Source organism: Anas acuta, chromosome 12 (assembly GCF_963932015.1).
Source record: "Anas acuta chromosome 12, bAnaAcu1.1, whole genome shotgun sequence".
In the NCBI taxonomy this organism is placed as follows: Eukaryota; Metazoa; Chordata; class Aves; order Anseriformes; family Anatidae; genus Anas; species Anas acuta.
The window spans coordinates 17840985-17862089 of NC_088990.1; the positions used below are offsets into that span (position 1 = coordinate 17840985).

Consider the following 21105-nt stretch of genomic DNA (forward strand, 5'->3'; position numbering starts at 1 on the left):
AGTAGGGCTTCTTCATGTGTTTCTCTCCTGCAATGAAGCTGAAATTATTTATGTGGTAACCATTTCTCAGGGGTTCAGACACAATTTTTAGTCCTTGACAGGACAATGTCAAATGTTGTTTAGATTAGGATATAGAGAACTGTATGCCCACTAGACACTATCAATGCAGCTCTCACTGACCTAACATACAGTTACTGTTGCACTCATCTTTTATTGCCTTCCTGTTCTTTTTCCACTTCAGCGTCCCTTCAGTTGTTCTAATCCAGAAGTCAGTATTGGCTCCTGCTATTATACTTCACGACCTATGCTGCCTCTACATCCATGGATGTATGTTATGTCTCTGGCTCCCAAATATTTCTGTTCCATAGAATATCCATGGAAATCCTTGCATACAGAGCTAATCCCCCCTCTACAGAGCCCGACTTGTCCTCTCTGCCTAAGTTTATAGCTAGAAATCGTGGTATGTCTCTGATAATTCGCATCCCCTTATGTTCAAAAAAGGCTATTTCTTTTTCCTCTCTGTGATACAGTCCAGACCACCCATTTTCACACTTAGGTTTCTTATGCTGGTTTATTGGCACTTGTGCTTTTATTTCATAACTGTAAGATGACCTAGATGAAAATTGTGATCTAGTTAGTTGAAAAACCCTGTAAAGTCTTTTCAGCCTAACCACTAAAGCACTTCCCATGACATTGCACCTCATTCTCATTTACCACTCTGCCAGTGTTAAAAGTCCTTAAAATAGAAATTACATTTAAACTAGCTTTAATACTTCTTTACACTGTCAAAGTCATATGAGGAAGCATTTATGTAACTGACAGTTGGATGCATAGAATTATTTTTTTAAGAACAATTTTGTTATTTGAAACTTATTTGGAGTTTATTTTAAATGTTCTTTGCATCCAGGCATAATAAAAGCATTGTCCTCATTCCAGTGAGTATTTTCAAAACTTACCAGTATACCATAACATACACTTTTTACATTTACTCATGTGTCTTTTTGGTTGTAACAGAAGTAGTTTATTTTTGAGTAGTTAGAAGCTATCAAGAAATTACCATCTGCCTTTCCAAATCAGGAGGTTTATTTTATTTTCTCCAGTTTCTTTGGTTGTGACATATGGTTGCAGCAGTCTTGTACCAGAATGGCCTGCACAGACCTTGAGAAACATGCACAGGTTTTTTTCAGGACATCTGGCTAAGCTTTCACATTTTCTATCAGTGTTGATGTTTTGTTGGTTTTCTTCTCTTTGTCTTTACCACACTTTCTTTACTACAGCTACCTAACGGCCTCTAATGTCTTTTGTGATGTTTCTGGGATGCTGTTGTCCTAAGAGGTGATAATCAAGCTCTGTTTTTTCACTTGTCCTCTGAATCTGTGATATTAAATTAACACTAAATGTGCTAGCTGTGCTGCTGATGACCTCGTCTTGGTGTTCCAGCCCTTCGAGAGCAATTTTAAAGTCCATTTCTTACATTAGTAAAGACATTTTTAGCTAGCATCACACAACTGCAAACGTTAATATTCATCTCTTTCCATCAAAGCTTTTAGAAAGCATTAATTGATTCAGTCTCACTGTAAAACTGGTGACGAAGTTTCTTCACGGATGGGGGAGTTTAAAATTGTGGGAGTGTAACCATGACCATCTGAGACAGTAGGTCAGTGGCAGAGGCAGGATCTCTTGCTAAACCAGTCAGACTACTAGAACAGAAAAACCTCTTTTTCTCTGTGCACTATTCTGGGGAAATGGAAATACAGGTGAATTTCAGAGGCAGTGTTTACACGTATACAATTATTATGCTCTTTTCTCTGCACTCACCTATGTATGTACATGCAATATTGATAAAAGGATCTCTTCATGCTCTTTGCTCTCTTTCTGTGTCACTTGGAGCACTGGCTGTATCAGTTGTTGTCTCTCGTCATTCCCTTGAGTGTTATCTGGGAGGCAGAGTCATCCTTGCTAGAAAATCTGCATTATGATTTGAGGTGAAGCTTGCGGCATTGCTTCCTTCTGTACTTTCCTCTTAGGAGAAGGATTTCCATCAGTGCAATGTGGAAAAAACACTGGAAGACCAGGTTGTTGCATCGGATTAGTTTCTTCTCACAGGTTTTGTTGTAGTAAAGCACTTCAACACAGAGAAAGAAGGAAGGCCCTGCTATTTAGATGACAATCGTGAGCCACGTGCAGAAGCTGCCCAGCAATTGGTGAAGCATAGCTCTCCCTGCCATCAGCCAAGACAATGGCTTTTAATGTTTGGATTCTTCTAGCTGAAACACAAGTGTGCTCATGCTCTTGCTCAGACTCATTTCATTTCTCTCCTTGAGGGAGCATTAGGACCAATCCTTGATAACTTATTTCCTGGTTAGAAGCCTTTACTTGCTTTCCTAGAGTGATTCCCTGTGACTGGGAACCTCTGTAGTCAGCTCTTCCAGCTGTTTGCCTAAATGGTCTTCAGGGAGACTAAAAGCAGTGAACCTGGAATAACAACATTTGACTTCAGCTAGGTCCCATGAGAATTTAGTTATTACTTAATGGATTGAATTGGTGACATATCTTATACCAGATAACTGCCAGAGGTTGCATGAAATTAACCTTTAACAAATTGCTAGTTATTGGTATACTCTTTACAGAAAGCTGGGTGACTTATGTTTGCAGTCATTAATACTGTTTTTCGTACCTGTACATGCCAATAGTATTTGCAATGTCTGGGTGAAAAATATCTCAGGTTTAAGTCCTGATGGTGGTTTTTAGCCATGTGTCATTGTGTTCACTACACTGAGCATAAATCCTGTCTTGTAAACAGCAGGGAGACTAATGAGATTTGCCCACATTCTGGTATCATTACAAGGGGCTCCAGCAGAGAAAAAGGGAATTTGGTTCGAAAGGAGAAGAGAAACACAAATTTTAAAGGAAATGGGGAAAAAAATATCTCAGAACTATGTATATGAACATTGTTTTTAAGGAAGGCTTTTTATTGACAAGACTTATAACTTACTTTGCTCATTTAAGGAAATCTCTGTGTAGTTAGACTTTGTTTTTGCCTTAGTCCATGTTTTTAATGCTTCATGTTTGGCAAAAGGTGAGGGTCGTGTTTTTAATTTACATGCTCAGAGTTACTGGTCTGCTTCTATTTAAAGATAAGTAGATCTCATTTTTCATGCAGGCCTACATTTCTATATGGAATAGCTTTCCAACCATATATAAAAATGTGAAGCTCTATTAAATACTGGCATTATTTTGCTACACCCTGAAGTGGTTTATTTGCTTGGGACTGTAAGGACACATCCCATTTTAGTCTTAGCACCACAGTGTACTTTAGGGTGTAAATTTGTCAGGTATCCAAGCACAGCAGGATACTTTGACAGCTTAAGCCTGGTTCTCTCCAATCAGCCTTATGAATAATAAAAAGTAGAACGGCCTATTCCAGTTCTGTATGTGTAAAGTCAGTGTCTAATCAGCAGAAAGAATTGCAGAAGAAATAAGAACTGAACTCTGAAGCAAAGGAATCTAGTTAAAGGCTGCTTCTCTCCAGAGGAATATCCTCCAGTAAATAAATCAAGATTTCCCAAGCCTTTTTATTGAAAAGAATTTACAGCCTGAGAGATTTCATTGCAGTATTGAATAAGAGGAGAGGTGTAGTGTTCCTTTGCATCTTCTTGAAGAGCAAAAAGGTTTATAAATCAGACTTCTGGGAATTGTTATCTCACAGCTTCTTCTAACAAACACAACAATTTGTTTTAAAGGCTTTCACCAGAGATGTCATAAGTGGTAATCCCTGTGTTGTAAGTAGGTACTTAATGTGATTTAACTTAATGCTGATGATGCAAAGCTATTCTCCCCCAAAAGCCCATTAAGAACATCCAATTTTCTGGTAGACTAACACTCCTGCTCACTATCCTAGAGATAAGTGACTGTTTAACCAGGATAATAAGGAATAGTTTCAAACTGAGGCTGCAAGACTTGAGCAACATCTGGTCTTTGTGAAAGTTTGGACTTGAACACAAACTTCACAAGACAGATTTTTATTCTTTTAGGAGTAATTTGAAGTTGTATGTACAGATGTGCATCCAGGCATTTACAATCACCTCAACGAGTGTAGTAGTAAATACAGTTATTTATGATACCTATTGGTAAACATGGTTTAGACAGAAAAGGGACACTGCAAACCATTTATGTAAACCAAATACATTGATGAGTACGGAGTTTGATTTCATGTAGCCTGAAGCGCAGGTTATCCAAGACAATGCTTCTCATAGTGCTTGGTTATTTGTTTGTTTGACTTTTTGTGGATTCTGTATGTGCAGAATGACATGAAAGGAAATGTCATTGGCATCATTTAACAAAGCGTTCTAACAGTAGTATTTGAAAATATTCAGGATGCAAAGTACAAGTGAAGGCAAAGTTACCAGGAGCTTATGGCTGCTCACTTGGGTCTAATATAGAGTTAGCACTTTGCAGGTCAGTGGCTCTGCTATTTGTCTCTGACCTAACAGATCTGGAGTTCTTCACATCAAAACCAAGTCTTGCTGAGCTGAGATCAAACGTGTTAAGGTAAGGATCTTGCCAGTGATTTATCGTGCCAGGGAGGGTGATCAGGCCATAAGGGGCCACTGCAAATGAAGTTGACATTCCAGCAATTTCTCATGTGTAAGGTAATTTTCTCAGATGGAGCTTTTAGGTTGAAAAGTATTTGTCCATCGTATTTTTCTGTGTTGCCTATAGTGTGAAATCCTAGGAGGAGTATATATTTACACAGCATAGCTGATTTCTAAGACCTTGTTCTTTGGTGATGAGCATTTAAAGGCAAACGGTTACCTACAAAAAATCTGCTACATTCTTTTAAATGGCAGAATGTCTCCCATGTACAAATAAAAAGATTGCCTTGTTTTATGTTGCACATAGTGAGCACATAACACCTGCAATGCACAAACAATGCAAAACACAGGAATACTACAGACTAATATTAACCTTGTTTATACAAACCCCTCATTCCCACAGTCTTAAATGAGTGCTTGTGGAAGGCTTTCCAGGATCAAGTTCTTAATAGTCACAACTTCATTAAAGTCCAGTGACAGCTCAATAATTGATTCTGTAAACAAATACTCCCTCCCCTTCTCTCCTGGTTTAATGGATTTGTAGAAATCTTTCATTATTTCATTTTTAAGTTGCAGTAAGTGCCACCAAATATCATATACTGCATAAAAGCACCACCATCCTTACCTATGTTGTTCAGTGATGGCTTTTCTTTGTTATCAGTAGAAAACCAGAGCATATACAATTTTTTAGGCATCTTATCTTCAGAAAAAAAAAAAAAATCTGATACAGCACAGAGCAAGACAGTATATGTTTTTCTTCAGCAATTAAGGAGAACCCCATAAGTAAAAGGATGAGTGAAGCTTGGGAGCTTAGTTTCTCAGGAATGCATAAAATATTACCTGAGCTACAGGAAACTGTAATTGCTTCTGTATTTTGCTACTAACAGTACAAAAAATTCTTCCTTAACTGAAAAAGAAAAAAAAAGAAATTACTTTGAAGTTACTTTGAAAAGTAAAAATAGTAAAAATTACTTTACTTACAGTCTTTATGTGCTGTAAATAAGGCTGTGTTTTGTGGTTTTGTTTGTTTTGTGTTTTTGTTTGTTTTTTTTTTTTTTCTTCCCACAAGTCTTAAGAAGACAGCCAAAATGAATAAAATGTTTGTGGTGGGTATAGTTCAACAAAAAATACAATCTGAAGTTTCTTCTCTTTAGACAAATTTTCTCAAACAACCGGATACAAAGTAGTCCCTTCAATGAGACTAAATTGAAATAATGAATGCTACATCAGTATGGCACAGTGAGAAACTAAAATAGAAAAGGATATCATCACTGTTTGGTAGCCCGAGTTTTGTGCAGGACATACTTATGGGAAAAGAAAAAAAAGAAAAAAAGAAAAGCCAAGTAAGCATGCTACTGCATGTTGTAAAGACTTATTTAATCTCCTCAACTAATTACTCAAACTTCCTAATTCAAAATCATACAAACAAAAACGTTTAGATAAGCCATGAGTCTTTTTCAAATGGGTGCCCCCTACAGCTTAGAAAACAAACATGACAGGTTTCCCCTGTCTGATGTGCTGCCATTTGCAAAAGAACAGACTCAACTCCCAGAAAGACAGAAGACTAATTAAGGCAGGAAGATAGGCAGATCAAACATTTGGTGTGAGGGACTTGGGACACAGAGGAGAAAAAAAATCATGTTACATTCCACTTTCACAGCAGACTGACAGGAGGTTTCGAGCCTTTTCTGATTCCATTTGCTGCACAGTGAACCTGCATTGCCCCAAATTTCTCTTCCCACTCACACCCGGTTCCTAGCATACCGTTCCCAAAACATACACCAACTGTGAGTGGCTGGGGGCACCTGTGTATTTGTCCTTAAGCACCTAAACAAGATGTCTGGATTAGCGGGCCAGCGCAACAATTGCAGACCTTGGGGAATGCCTCCCTCTCCTCCTGCCCCACAGGGACAGCAAAAAGCCAGAACTTCCACAGCAAGTGCCACCATCAGGTGTTAGACCATACGAATCCTCCAGCTTTGTGTCTGAGTTCATTTACACATGCTGAAATGTCTTGAGCTTGATGCAGTCACCTATTTTAAATACTCAGCTTCTGATCCAAACTCTGCTGATGTCAAGGACTGTTTGTCAAGGACTGATTTCAGTAGGCTTGGCTCAGGCATTGTTACTTGGAAGTTATATCCAGAGAAGATGAACACCCCATCTTCTCATCCAGACATGTACCCGGGGCACAGGACTCAGGTTGCATAGACATAATTCTGCTACACTGCAACATACCTCTGCACTGACAGTGAAACCAGAGCAGCCTCGTTCGCTTTTGTGTTTCCTGTCCACTTCTGCTTTTTTGATCCTCCTGCTGTAGTATGTTTGTAAATGTTTAAAGTTCTCCAGACATCTCAGTACACTCTGAATTTTAGACTTTCTTAAGTGAAATTTCTAGCTTCAGTTTATGAAGTAAACCTTCATTTATAGCAGACCAAGTGTATAGGCTATTGTACGGTCCTTCTGACTCCGGGGACCAAATGAGTTAAAAGATACAATCATGACAAATCCCCAAATACACAGTTTTAGAAAAGAACTCTCTTTTGAGGGCAGGTGAGGTAGAGAGAGGGAAGGAGCCACGATGAACTAGAATGTCAGCAAAGAAACAGAAACGGGCAAAGAAGAATAAAAATCAGTCTGTTCTGGTTTTGTTTGGCCTTTGCAGACCTCACAGGCTCTGGAGTGGGTGTCAAGTCTCCAGTGAAATAGCTTTGTCTCTGAGTATAAACACCCCTCCGCAGGCTGTTGCTGTTGCTTGATCCAGCTCCCACTGAAACCAGTTGGAGGTTTCCTGTTGATTAATGAGGAACGGATTGGACCTTTAATAGCTGAAAACCAGCTATAGCCATAGCAGCATTGCTTGCCAGAATTAAACGTAGTGCAAAGGTCATTGTTATTCATGTATAGTTCAGTGTTACTCCTCTCAAAATAATTATAATTCCTCTACATTTGAACAGTATCTCATTACAAGAACCAAAGCCTGGGTCACTATTGCAGGAGTGATATTGCTCTGTGGTAACTGAAATGCAAACCATGATAACCATTTGTGGTTGTGTGCTCAAGCCAGAGGAAGCCTTAATATAAGCAGGAAAGTGATGCAGTCTTTGGCACTGCCCGATGAAAGGCTCACGTGCTGACTGCCTTACAAAGCAGGGCTCAGCACTGAGAGCATTTGGGAAGGCTGGCTTCTGAGTCCAATTTGTGAACTGCATGGCAAAGAGCATCTCAGTCCTACTGTTGACCCGAACGATCCCCTTCTAAACAGATCACTGCTGCTATTCAATTGCTGACCAGTCCTCAGTCAGTCTGCTTCAGTTGGCTTTTGCTTTCTTAATGCCTGTTTATAAACCAGGTTTTGCTGATTCTGTAGCCAGCTGTTGGTTTCCAGTCAATCCCAAGAGTGCCCCACAAAATGCTCTGGCTAGAAAGTAAGAGATTTGTTGTATCAAGACAGCCATAAAAGTGGAGGAAAACAAAGCCTGAGAAAATAAACAATCTGCACCTCTGATTGGCAATCCCTTCTACTTCATTCCCTTGCAATTGTACTAATCATTAGGACTCCTGAATTGTTTCCAAAGGAGAGGAAATGAAATTGCTGTGATGGGAAAGGATATGAAATTTCCTGACCAGACTGAGGCACAGGTGCCCAGTATCTGTGATGTTATGAAGTATTTACCAAGGGAAATGCTGCTGCTGGATTTTTTGCATGCCTCTAAAATGTTTGTATGTCCCCCACCCCATCACACACACACACACAAAAAAAAGCCATTATATGTATTTTTTAATGCCTCCAGCTATGAGAAGATGCTGAAGGCTGAACAGCTGTGATTCTTTTATAAAGTACTTTGGCATCTGATGCCCCCTCCCCCATCCTTGCAGATTTAATGTCAAAGGCTCTCTAAGGAGGAAGCCACATATGAAAAAAAGATCTTTGATGGAATGAAACTATAACCAGCTACTAAATCAATTGAGTTAGGAAATTCCCATTCATTCCTCCATTCATCCAGAACCATATCTCCTGTGGGAAGCCATTATTATTTGGATGTTAAAATCTTCTTCCTGTACCAAAAAAACATTTCTGGAGCTGCAACAGTACAAAAACATTGTTTATTAAATTCATGGGAAAATAATTCCACCTCTAAAGAGCTGAAGGCTAGGCCACTGTCTGTCTACTGGCTGCAGTTCTTACTTATACAGCTGGAGAGTCTGAAGAAAATGTCTGGTGACATCATCACTAAGCAATATCAAATTAAGAATGCAGATCATCATTTCATTTGCACATCATTTGAGAATATTTTCAAGGAAGGAAATGAAAAGTTACATTGTTGCCACCTGTGTTGATTGCTCTTCTGACTTAAAGTAACCCAAATTACTTCTTTTTTTTTCCTATGTTGTTAGAGATGATACAAAAAAAGAGAGCAAGCAGGACTCCTCAATGAATTTAAGAATCAGCCCCCATTTCCAAATCCAGGGCTAGCCCCTGGGTGAGCATAAGATGGAATTTGTAGTGCCAGAAAACCAAGCTAAGAGCTGTAAAGGTGGTATTATTTCTGTGCTGCATTTTAATTCTGTATTTATACACACAAACAAAATGATTCTTGTATTGTACTTCCTCAGTGGTAAATAGTGATGAAAACATAAAATCCTGCATATTTCCTCCCTGCTGTAAATTTTGCTACTATGGCATTGTAGATGTTTTGTACAAATCCCTTTCTCTTTGACTGTTTATCACTCCTATTTAGAAATGAATTACCTCCATAGTTTGAAATGAACACTAAGTTGCTAACCATTAGCAAGCCAACTGGGTCAGATGGCTACTTATACAAGATACTGTATTTGCTTATTTGCAAAGCTTTATTTACTTTGCTTTAAACTAAAGACGTCTACTTGCGGCTTGATTTCAAAGCTGATGAGCATACAACAATGCTATTGAACTCAATGCCCAGTGCTTTTTAAATGCAGATCTTACTCAAAGTACAATATATGATTTCCTTCCAACTACATTTCAGCAGAGTCTCAAGTAACTTGAATTTTTACATGGTAATTCTAAATGTTCTTTTTCCTTTGTACACAGGTTTGTATGTTACGGTATCTCGTAAGCTCTGAACAGTCATGTACCCTATATGATGAGCCAGAATGCTTCCTTGGTTAGTCACATGCATCTCTTAAAGGAATCAGCAGTGGCTGTATATAAGCAACCATGGGCAGAATTTGAATCTAGCAATTACGTGGTGGCACCATTATCTTGCAAAGTTCTAAATACCAAAAAGTCTATGCAAGGCATGTGTGTATGAGGAAGAGGTTATTAGAGCCTGGGAGACAGTGCCTGTTCTTTTAGGAAAAGCCACATCCTCTCTACCTTTCATTTGGAGAGGAACAGAAATTACCAAGATACCTTTAGGATGGGTTACCTGTTGTGCTGTGAGGTACCTGCCTGCTAGGCTTGCCCATCCTGTGCACATACACACCCACACATCCACTACCCCAGCTATTGCCCTGTCTTGCAGGGTGCCTCGCGCTGCACTGCTGGTGAAGAAACAGTGGTTACCTTCCTCTCTAGACTACTGGACACCAGCTACATCCAGATTCCTCATTTACAGGAGGTAGCGTCTGTTCTGCCTGTTGGGTTTGTTCTTAGCCAAATGCCTGTGCTGACAGGGACACCTCAATAAAGCAGAAGGGTTGCCTTTTCTCTTACTGGTTGGACATTACTGCAGTTATTGGCTCTTCTGAAAGGAGATGGCAAACTCCATGTTCCTGTGTTCCAAAAGTTTTCAAGTGTTTCCTTCTTCCCTTTCCATTTTGGCAAAGTTTTGTTGATAGCACCCAACAGGCCAGATTATTTAACTACTCACAATACCGCATAGCAAATACATGACATACTATACACTTTTTCTTTTCCCTACTGCAAACCACAAAAGGTAACACTAGGACTCAAACAAAAACAAATTACCTCAGTAACTCCTGGAAAACTCAAGTGGTTAATCAGTTACCTTTTATTTACATATATATGCTTAATGCTGAATTAAGTTGTAAAAACCAAAGGCTGATTTATAGCCCCAGTCAGCCTTAATTAACATTGATTCCAGGGGAATAGTAAATGTGAATAGCCTTCACAATTGAGGTTGAACAATGAACTCACTGGGTGTTGTCCAATTTGTAGCATGATTTACATGGAAGCAAGCCCTTCTTTTTTCTGGGGTTATCCTTTTTTCATCTGGTGTTTTGGATGGGTTATATATAATCCATAGATAGGAACATTTGCTGTCAAATATTCTCTCTGATTTAGAGTTAGCCTTTACCACGGTCACTATAAATAAGGGAGGAAAAAAAACAATTTGAGGCTTTGCAGGGATTCCTTGTTCTTGCAATGTGTCATCGCTTGTCCATTTCATGGCATTTTTACGAAGTGGCCATAATGAAAGTCAGATTAAATGTACAGGATATATATGTTTAATCAACAGCCATTGGAGCCAGTAGTGCTGGAAGAGTTATAAAAGCCCATGTGAATGCAAATTTATTGCAAAAGAATCTAAGTCTTGGTGGTAGGAATATCTGCTGAATGGTACTACCTGACACAGAACACCTAAAACTTTCAAAAGTGAATTATTTAAGTGTAAGGTTTTGCTTGTAAAGCCGCCAGCTGCTGGATTTCAAGACTTGAAACCATTCCAAAACATGGGACTAGGTACTTTATATGTGCACTAGAGTAAATACTCTGATTTTACTGCCAATTTAAATGTGCTCAGTTTACAGTAATGAGCTTGTATAGGCAATACCTTGTTTATAGAAAGTGGAACAGGAAGAAACTAACATTAACCATTAACAGTAGCAATTTCTCTTGCCTTCAACTCTAACTTTATGCCAAGTAGATCTTTCCCATGTCCTATCTGAAATATTTGCTATTGCTATTCTTTTTCTAAGCCTGTGGGATAAACGGAGTATTCAATAAAATATAGTTCCAGTCAACTTGCATTGCAACACTCTTGTGCAATTCCAAGGCACTATTTCTTATTTCTATGGTAAAATCTACTTCAAGAACCTAAACATGTCCTTTGTACAGGCAAACCTGATGATCAGGTGTTCATCTCAGCAGAATGTAGTTAACATTTTTAAATCTCTTTAAAAAAGAGCAGACCACTTCTGTATAGGAAGAGCAGTAAATTGTAGTTGCCTTCACTTAGGTTGTTTTACTCAACCTGTTTTATTCTTTCAAGACAAGAATCTATTTCAAGAGATCACACAAGAAACCTATGTGTTTATGTACATAATGTAACCTTAAACAAACATCTTTACATCTCTTTTGGCCATCTGCTCCTGAAGCTGCAAGCTCTTCTCCCTTCCCCTCCCTCAGTGTACTCCCCTACCATGTCTGTGTAGTAAACTCCACTGAACTCCACGGAAAGGATGTTGGTAAAAGTCCTTCTTCCACACAGGTCACATATCTGAGTTCCTTTGTTTTCACTTACATATGATCTAAAAAATGATGGTGATACGCTAGAGGATTTTTGGCTTATGGTGTTAGTCACTACAGATGACACCAATGATTCTTTTGTTCATTTTTTTTGTCTGGTCGGCTCCAAAACTCATTTGTCTGGGTTAGCTCCATTGGTCTTATCAGGGACCAATACCTCAATTTGAAAAGCTGTGCAATCAATGAGCACAAAGACACTGCCCATTGTCCAAGGGGCTTACAGTTCAAGGACATGAACAGGTTCAAGGTAAATACAGTGTTCAAAGTAGGCAATAGATGGGAAATGATTCAGTGGGTCCTGGGTTCAATTACCTTCGAAAACACAAACAAAAAAGTAGGGGGAAGATGGAAGATAAGTTTACTTCAGATGGACTCTGAAATGGATAGAAGGACATACAGCAAAATGGTTGAGGTTAGAGGTACAGATACGGAAATGCAATGGAAACATAACCATAAAAGCAAAAGTACGTCATCATTAGTTTCTGTGTGCAGTTGTTATATCTGCAAGGTTTTTTTGAGGCAGGCACAAGCTCCTCCTGCCCATGTCCTGAGTCCACTCTGAAGCAGAAGCTACCTGTATGCCAATGCAGTTAGTGGGGCACCAAGCCTGAGCCCTGATAAGAACACAACTACATGGCTTCCATTTGGCTTGGAGTAGGCTTAACAAGCTCATGTCTGGTAACAGAAAACTCTACAAATGCATCTCTGGCTTCTCATGCCAATATGAGTGTGTAGCCTCTTTACTTTCTTTAAAATGCATGGGCACCCCAGTGTCTTCATCGTGATCTTTTCTTTTACAGACTCATTGGTGTTGCAACTTTTTATCTTGGACTTTCTGACCATGTCTTCTTTAGTGGCAAAATTCCCATTGATATCAGTGAGGTCAGGACTTCCCCTTCAGCATTTGAAGCTGTATTTCATGGCATGCAGCAAAACAACATCAATACCTGAAATCCAAGGCAGCCGTATGGTTCCTGAACTATGTGAACACTTTCATTCTTTCTCTTAGAAAGATTTCAAGGGCAGGAAGACTCTGAATACCAGGAAAACCTTTCACTTGGTCATTTTTCTAGAGTGCCTTATTTCATATTTGCTGATAAATAATTGCATCCTGTTCTTGAAAGTCATTCCGTAGAACACTTGTATGTCCGTACTCACCAGTAAAAATCTACCGTAAGTAAATTTGTCATTACCTCTGCCAAGACAGCTGTTGTCATCACCATTAAAATTCAAATTTGGTTTGCCTATGACAATTAAAATGATGTCAACACGGAGGGAATTTAACCATTTCCATTGCTCCAAACAGATAAGCACGTTAATTCTGTGCTGCAAACCATCACTGTAGCCATAATCAACTGACTGTGTATTGAAGAATGGTGATGTTTGAGATTATTCAGTCTTGACTGGTTTGTATCAATGACCAAATGTTTACTTACTGAGATGGGTATTGAATGATTACTCCAAACCCTTGTCTTCGCTCCAGCAGTTTCAAGGCTTTTTTCTCTAATACCAATATTTCTTTCTTTAGTTTATTGCTTACAGTGCTTGAATTAAATTTTAATGTCAAACAAGTTATTTAGAGTTCAACGTTGCTTCTACAATGACACTACCACAGAATACAGAAAGGCATCATGGGCTGAGCCTGAACTCTTGAAAACTCTAATTCTCACAGTCATAAAGAAGCTTTAGCTCTTTTGTATTAGGATCTGCAGCCTTTCCCAGAGTTTGTTGTTGTATGCCTTACTGTTTGTTTATGCAGGAGGACTGATGACTTTTCTCCTTTTCTAGATTTTTATCAATAATGAGTGGCAAAATTCTGAAAGTGGGAGAATATTCCCAGTATATAATCCAGCAACAGGAGAGCAGATCTGCGAGATCCAGGAAGCTGACAAGGTAATGCATCCCATGAAGTGGTATATGTGTATACATGTATGTTGATATGTGTGTGTTTTTTAATATATATATGTATGTATCATAGCAACAGTTCCAGAATACCACTGCTGGACAGTTCTTTTGTTAATCCCAGTTCAAAAAGCCATCATGTGACTAAGAGATTGTACAAATGCAAATTTCATAAGCCTAGTAATCTTATTTACCTTCATTTGTTATTTGTTCCTTCTTGACAGGTTGATACGGACAAAGCAGTGAGAGCTGCTCGCCTCGCTTTTTCTCTAGGCTCAGTTTGGAGGAGAATGGATGCATCGGAAAGAGGCCATCTTTTGGATAAACTAGCAGACTTGGTCGAAAGAGACAGGGCAACTCTTGCTGTAAGTGGCACACAAAAATTAACGGTCAAATCACCTGTCAGTTTTACATTCTGAGAGCAAATTAACTCATAAATGTGTTAGCGTGAATAATATTTGAATACTACAGTTAGCTTGATGACTGATTGGCTACTCAAGACCTAACCTGATCCAAAGCTCATAAAAAACAACAACCTTTCAATTAATTACGAGCTTTAAATTGGACGCAAGAGAAATGAATGGTTATGTGTCAATGTACACGCACATATATGCCTGACATGGACACTTGTGACTTTTATAAAAAATAAATAAAAATCGGAAGACTGAGTGATTTGTGCAGATATTAATGAAAAATCAGGTGTAATGTTTCCTGATAACTGAACTGGTAACATGAATTCTGGGTATTGCGCTATTTAGCTCACATGTGAAGCCATCTAAACGGTGGCATTGTTAATGTTGTTTTCCGCATGTCAAGTGCTTTGAACTAAGCTGCTGAACATCTTAATTCCAGCTTTGTCAACACTTAAATCATCTTACCACCAGTGTATACTGTAAAATCGCCACAGGGAGAAGGAAGTGCACAGCAAATCAAGTTTACTCTGCTTGTCATTTGATTTGTATTTCCACAGCCAAGCTCTTTACTGAACTGCACCACAGGCAATGCCATTAATTGCTCGTGGGGATGTTAAGTCAGCACAGAATTAGGCTTCTATTCTTCTCTATTGAAATTCACTTGATGGTTGGTGTGTTACACATGGGCGTACTTCACCCATTCTTAATGATTTCTTTTAGGCAGCTATTGAGAGTCAGTTAAGCTACTCCACATCTTAGGACATTTTATTGCATTCTTTTTGCTAAATGATCTTACGGAACCCTGAGGATAGCTTATAAGATACTTTTAAAAATAGGAATATTAACTTAAAAATAAGGACATCAGGCTGTTAATTTATGAGCTTCCCTAGAGGAGAGTTTGTTTATTTGATGGCAATAAATAAACTGGCTGTACATTATAGATATCTCAGGCCTCAGCAGGAGTCTTGGCAGCCATATAGAGATTTTTTTATATTCACATCAATTATATGGAGGGATATGTCCATTCTTCTCTTTATGGATTCAAATCATTTATACGGGGTTACAAGGAGCCCCTTTTCAGCTGTTATCATTAACATAACAGAACCTAGTTTGACAGGCATTTTTATCTTGGCTCCTGATTAAAACAATTTAGTGTTTATATATCTGGACCAAACACAGTGGCTATTAGGTCGAAAATGCAAACATGCAGATCTATGTGGATGTGGATACATGCACACAAGTACACAGGACAGACAGACACAGACACACATGGACGCACATGCTTAAAAATCATAGTCATTCTAGAGTAACTGGTTGGTCTTCATTAAAATCTTTCTGTCATGATTGGACAGTGAATACGGAAGTACAATAGACTAAAAATGCTACTGTATTTATATATTGACTTTTCTTGTTCTCTAGACTATGGAATCACTCAACAGTGGCAAACCTTTCTTGCAAGCTTTCTATGTAGACCTTCAAGGAGTCATAAAAACCCTGAGGTATTATGCTGGTTGGGCAGACAAAATCCATGGAATGACCATTCCTGTAGGTAAGGGAGATTACAGCATCGGTGTGCACCTAAACCTTCTGATGGCCAAATGCCTTAATAGATTACTTCATTAAAGACAGAAGAGAAGCTTCTTTTACTGGCTAAGATGAAATCAGATTGTTTTTTTTTCCAGTGTGTAGTATGCTGCTGAAGCAGATATCTGAAAGTTAACAAGGGCTGGGCCTGCTATTGTTCTGTCCTACATGCACATTGCAAAAAGTGTTTTGTTTCTTTTGCATATGCCCATCTGAGAAGGAGATGGCTCAAAATCTGCAATGAAATACTGTAATACTTATAGGAATAGATGAGAACACAAAAAAATATGGTGTTAACAGCCTGATTAAGAACCAGCGTGCTTACCTATGTATCTTGTTTATATATGTCTTCCTATTGCCTATGCAAATCATTTTACTTGAGACTAACACTGGATCCAAACTAATGTATACTTTGAGAGAGTTTGCAGTGTTACTGTAAAGAATTGTACATGTATATCAGATATATTTTGTTACATATGCTTCCTCAAATCATGTGGTGGGATGAGTTTTATACTTTATGTATGAGAGTAATCTTTATGACTGCTAAGAAACTAGTTATTCTGCTCTGATTTTTTTGGTACAACGATAACAGAAGAAATCCTCAATGTTATTTTTATTCAACAAGTCTCTTCCTCCTCCTGCTCCTCCCTCCCAGCTGTTTAACAAATACAGGCTGAATTTTCTGTTGCAAAGAAATTCATTTACAGTCTGGACTAGATATATACCAACTGCTATAATTATGCAAAATGGCACATGATAGCAAAGAATGATTTCATGCAGGTGCAGTCATTGAGATAAATGACTTATCTTTTACCTACATAAAGTGAATCTTTGGGAAAACGGTAAGGAAAAACCAACATTTATGCTATGGATTTTCAGCTTCATGGTGCACACCGTTAATTGCACATGCATATTAATTACACATTACTGAAGGAGAGCAAAAAAAACACTCACAAGTAAATGAATTTGTCATTGTACAGTACCAATTTCCTTAAAACTACATAATGTAACCTGATAGCTGCAGTACAGTATTTTTTCTCTGTACAACAAATCACAAGATTACCAGAGCAGGGCAAACAGATCATAACTATCACAGTGTTAATCATCGTGGTGTTCAGCTTATTAAAATGTCAGTGTGTACTGACTGATGTTTATCATCACTAGAATATATTCACCCAAGAAATGACAAAATTAGTATTTCTGGTGTAGCCTCTCCTGTAAGGACTCGTGAAGATTTCCATAGCTATTTAGGCTGAGATTCATAAATCCTGGTTTTGCTGCTTGCGTTTTCATATTTAAACACGCAGAAGTGCAGAGTGCACCATAAATTCATATATTCAGCAAATTTCCTGTTCCCTAATCCCTTTCTCCCTGGTCCATGAATACCTCCTTCTCGCTTGTTAGCCCTGCAGGAACACAGAATTTAGGTCGGTCACCAAAAGGCACTGCCAGCTTAAGGAGAATAAATATTGTCCTCAAATGGTGAAACAGATGAAAACCCTGAATTTCTCAGTGTTGATGGGCTATGCAGGGGGAGAGGAAGCCACATTTTCAGCAGGCCTTCCTAAATGCAAGCTTCAGTGCTAACACAGGTACCAGTGGCGTGCAATCATAAGTTATGATTTTTGATATTCACAGATTTTCAGGTTATCAGTTCTGAAGGCCAGTGTTAAACAATCTGCTCTTTACTTTCACTTACCATCAGCTTGTCAGAGGAAACCAAACAAGACAATAACAACAAAATAAAGCCCAGTTAGATTTTCTTTCTGTTTAATATGTTGATAAATCTGAAACCTCCTAATCTTTTATGTTCCTGTTTAAGGCTTCTTTTCCTATAAAATAAAAATAGGCAAGTGATAGACAAGTAGAAAACAGAGGAACAGTGGTTTTTACAGTCACATTCCTTTTGCTCCAAAAATTGCTAAAACCTTCAGACTGCCCTTTGCTTGCTCCCATTCATAAAGGCTTGATAATTTAAATTAAAACATAAACGAGGTTAGACTAGAAACTGTTAAACTAATCAACTGAATGCAAGTGTAAAGGTATCTTCACATACAATATATATGGTATAATATAACTTAAGGAACCAACTCTGCTCTCACACACTAGTTTGCTGTGTGCTGCTGTATGAGGCATGTGGCTATACTATGATTGTTAGGCAAATAAAATATCTATTACAGAGAAATCTGATGGAAATCTCAGCAAACACATCTGTAGAATGTATTGCTGTCCCAAAGTAAGATCCCTGGATAAATGAGGCTTTCTGTTTAGAAATTACAAATCTCTGGACCAGGTGCTAAGCAGCTGCAAATTGATCAGGCTTTATTATTATCAATGAGGGCTAAAGAATGCCAATTTACATCAGCTGAGAATGTTTAAAACAAACAAACAAACAAACAACAACAACAACAAACTACAAACCTTTTAGAATAAATTTTTAGATTGGATGTGGGATCAGACTGTCAAAACCTTCTCAGGCAATGTCCTTCTGGCTGCCAGCTAGCTAGCAGAAGGCTAAGAGTAACAAGAACCAGCAATAGCACCTTAGACTGTGTCATTAGCATGAGTTGTATACACAAATAAGAAGATTTTTAGAAGTTCACTCTTCACTCATTTCATTGTGCTCCTTCATTTCATCCCTGTGCTCGCTCATTTCACTTGTGAGCACAGGGAGCTTTCCATGCTGACTGTTCAGAAAAAAATGATTCACTTCCCCAAACTTGAGTTATTTTGCCCTGTTATCAGCTTACTTTACCTTATGGACAAGGCAGCTCTTAGATAAATCTTTCACTTGTCCAGAGACATCTGAAGCTCCTGAATAACTTGAAGCTATGTTCACAAACGTAGTGTTAGAAAGCAATCTAAAAAAATCCTGTCTTAATAGTATCTGTGGATGATGAACTTTGGAAGTAGGTTTCAAAAAGAGCAACTGTCTACAGTCTAGTGGAAGAAAGCAGGACAAGCAACTCTGCATGGAATTAATTGCTCTAAGGAAAGAAAGTTCTGCCCACGTTTGGTAGAATTAACCACGATTTGTCTGACTTGGCAACCAGGTTCAACTTATCTGTAACTTTATGCTATGAAGCACACAGACATGTGGCAATGATTATGGAGTGACAATCTGAAGTCAATACGGTGCTAACCTAACTGTGTTACTGTTATGTTGTCACCATCCTTCTGGCTGAGAATCCACCTCTCACAGTAATACCAATTACAAGCTGGTATTTTTAGCAGACTCTTTTATATGCCTTTTGAGCACTTAGACAATTTTGCCTGTATATGATTTTGACTTCTACTTTACTTCTGTCTGGTCTGATGAATCTTCTCATGGTATGTGAATCCTATCTGTGAAATATGAAAATCAAGCTGATCATCTCTACTTGTGAAACAACTATGCTCATCTCCACAAGGAAGCTGTTAGGAATCGTGAGATTGAAATAGTACAATGACATTTTGTCAATGCAGAGCAAACTGACGGACTGTTTTCTTGCCTGATGTGAAACTCCTTTCTGTTTTCTCTGTCGTGTCCCTTGTCTTGGTTATACAGTATTGGTACCTGTCTCATAACTGTTCTCTTTCTAGCCTCCAGCTGATGTATTGTTAGCTACTTTAGCTCAGATTTCTACTGAGAAAATTCTGTGACGTAGAGGTACAGAAATGAGCATACCTGAAAAGTTATTTCTAATCAAACTCAATTTCAAGTCTGTACTTAAATGCAAGAAACTTTATAGATTAACCCATTTACTGTCACCAGAAATACATTGTAGCAGGTTCCCAAAATGTACTCTCCACTGTGAAGTTAGGTTTTCACCCAATACTGAACAAGGCTGTCTGTAACTCCAGACCGGGGTAGAGGCCACAAAGCTGCCTGGGTGCTCTCATGCCATGTGAAGGAAAGCACATGCACCTACCTGCACTGTGACAAGGGGAGCAAAAGCATAGTAACTGCTCCTCCTCCTATTCCCGTTCTCCCTCTGACCGTTTCCTGTCCTGGTAAATCCTCTTCTGTGATTGATCCCAGGTAACGTTCTCATTGTTCTCAAATGCTTTCTTAGTTGAAATGCTTTTTTTTAAAGTAAAGAGAGTCAAATTTATCAGGATGACCAAGCACTGTCAGCCTAGGCACACATTTGGGTTACACCTTTACTGTAACCCTTCCTTCAGCTGTAGCCTCACTGAAAAACATTTGACCTAAATTCAGAGGTAGTGTGAGTCTGGGCTAGTTTATACAGCTACAAGAATTGGTTTAGGTACAAAAGTGATTAAACTACTTTGCACAGAGGCAGGTCAAGCACATTAACAAAGCTGATGGTTAGTCAATGCCTTCACCAGTCCCAGCACGCACATCATTTTCCTGCTCTTTATCAATTGAGAAGAAAGCTACATCACTACAGTATATATAATTGCAGCACGTACTCCTGGACCACAGGCAAGGGCTGAGGCAGCAGCCACCAGGCAGCTTTGTGAAGGAGTATGAACTCCATCAGCCCCTGTACCAGCTGTGCAAAATGAGCCAGCAGAGACCTGCTGCTTTAAGCAGGCCAGGCCATGTGAAAGGTTTCCACAGACCACAGGTCTGACCCCAAATCACAGATCTGTTTATTTCATGACCTGACTCAGGCTGCCCTGAGCTCAACAGTGTTTTCTTCAGTTACAGACTGCAGATCTAGCATAACAGCATGCGCTTTAATTAATGATACGTCTCACCTCTGGATATTGGTTTTTGCCATTTTTGTTTATCCCGACCTTAAAAATAATTACCTGGTCAGAAAGCTAAGTATTTTCCTCAAACCTCACACCATCCACACCTGTTCGTGGGTGTCCATTCTGCTTTTCCTGCATGTTTGTTGTTAGGATCTTTATTAGTCCATAATCTTACTTCTGTCAGAAGCCTGTGAGAAAAGCTCAGAATTTCCAAGTTTCCAGTGGCTTTATCCCTTCATTTATTTATCTACCTCTATCTGTCCAAAAGGTTGGTCAAAACTTTTCTTATTCTCTCATCATGTTTTCCAGCTGCATTCAGCTTTTCCCTGTCAACTTAAATTGACTGCCTGTTTAGCTTGAGGCCACCTCTGATCCAGGCCTTGTTCTCCAAGGCATGGCTATGTGATGACCCCGTGTTCTCCACAGTGTT

The 21105-nt window shown here is 38.8% G+C and overlaps 1 protein-coding gene and 1 long non-coding RNA gene across 3 annotated transcripts in view; one reads left to right on the top strand and one right to left on the bottom strand.

Moving 5' to 3' along the window:
- Positions 1 to 21105, top strand: part of ALDH1A2 (aldehyde dehydrogenase 1 family member A2) — a 55873-nt gene that overhangs the window by 9427 nt on the left and 25341 nt on the right. The window contains exons 2-4 of the mRNA XM_068695199.1: positions 13861 to 13965; positions 14199 to 14339; positions 15807 to 15936. Coding sequence (XP_068551300.1) covers positions 13861 to 13965; positions 14199 to 14339; positions 15807 to 15936 — 376 coding nt within the window. The remainder of the gene's footprint in view (positions 1 to 13860; positions 13966 to 14198; positions 14340 to 15806; positions 15937 to 21105) is intronic.
- LOC137862808 (uncharacterized) overlaps positions 1 to 21105 on the bottom strand; it is a 122040-nt gene that overhangs the window by 8177 nt on the left and 92758 nt on the right. The window lies entirely within an intron of this gene.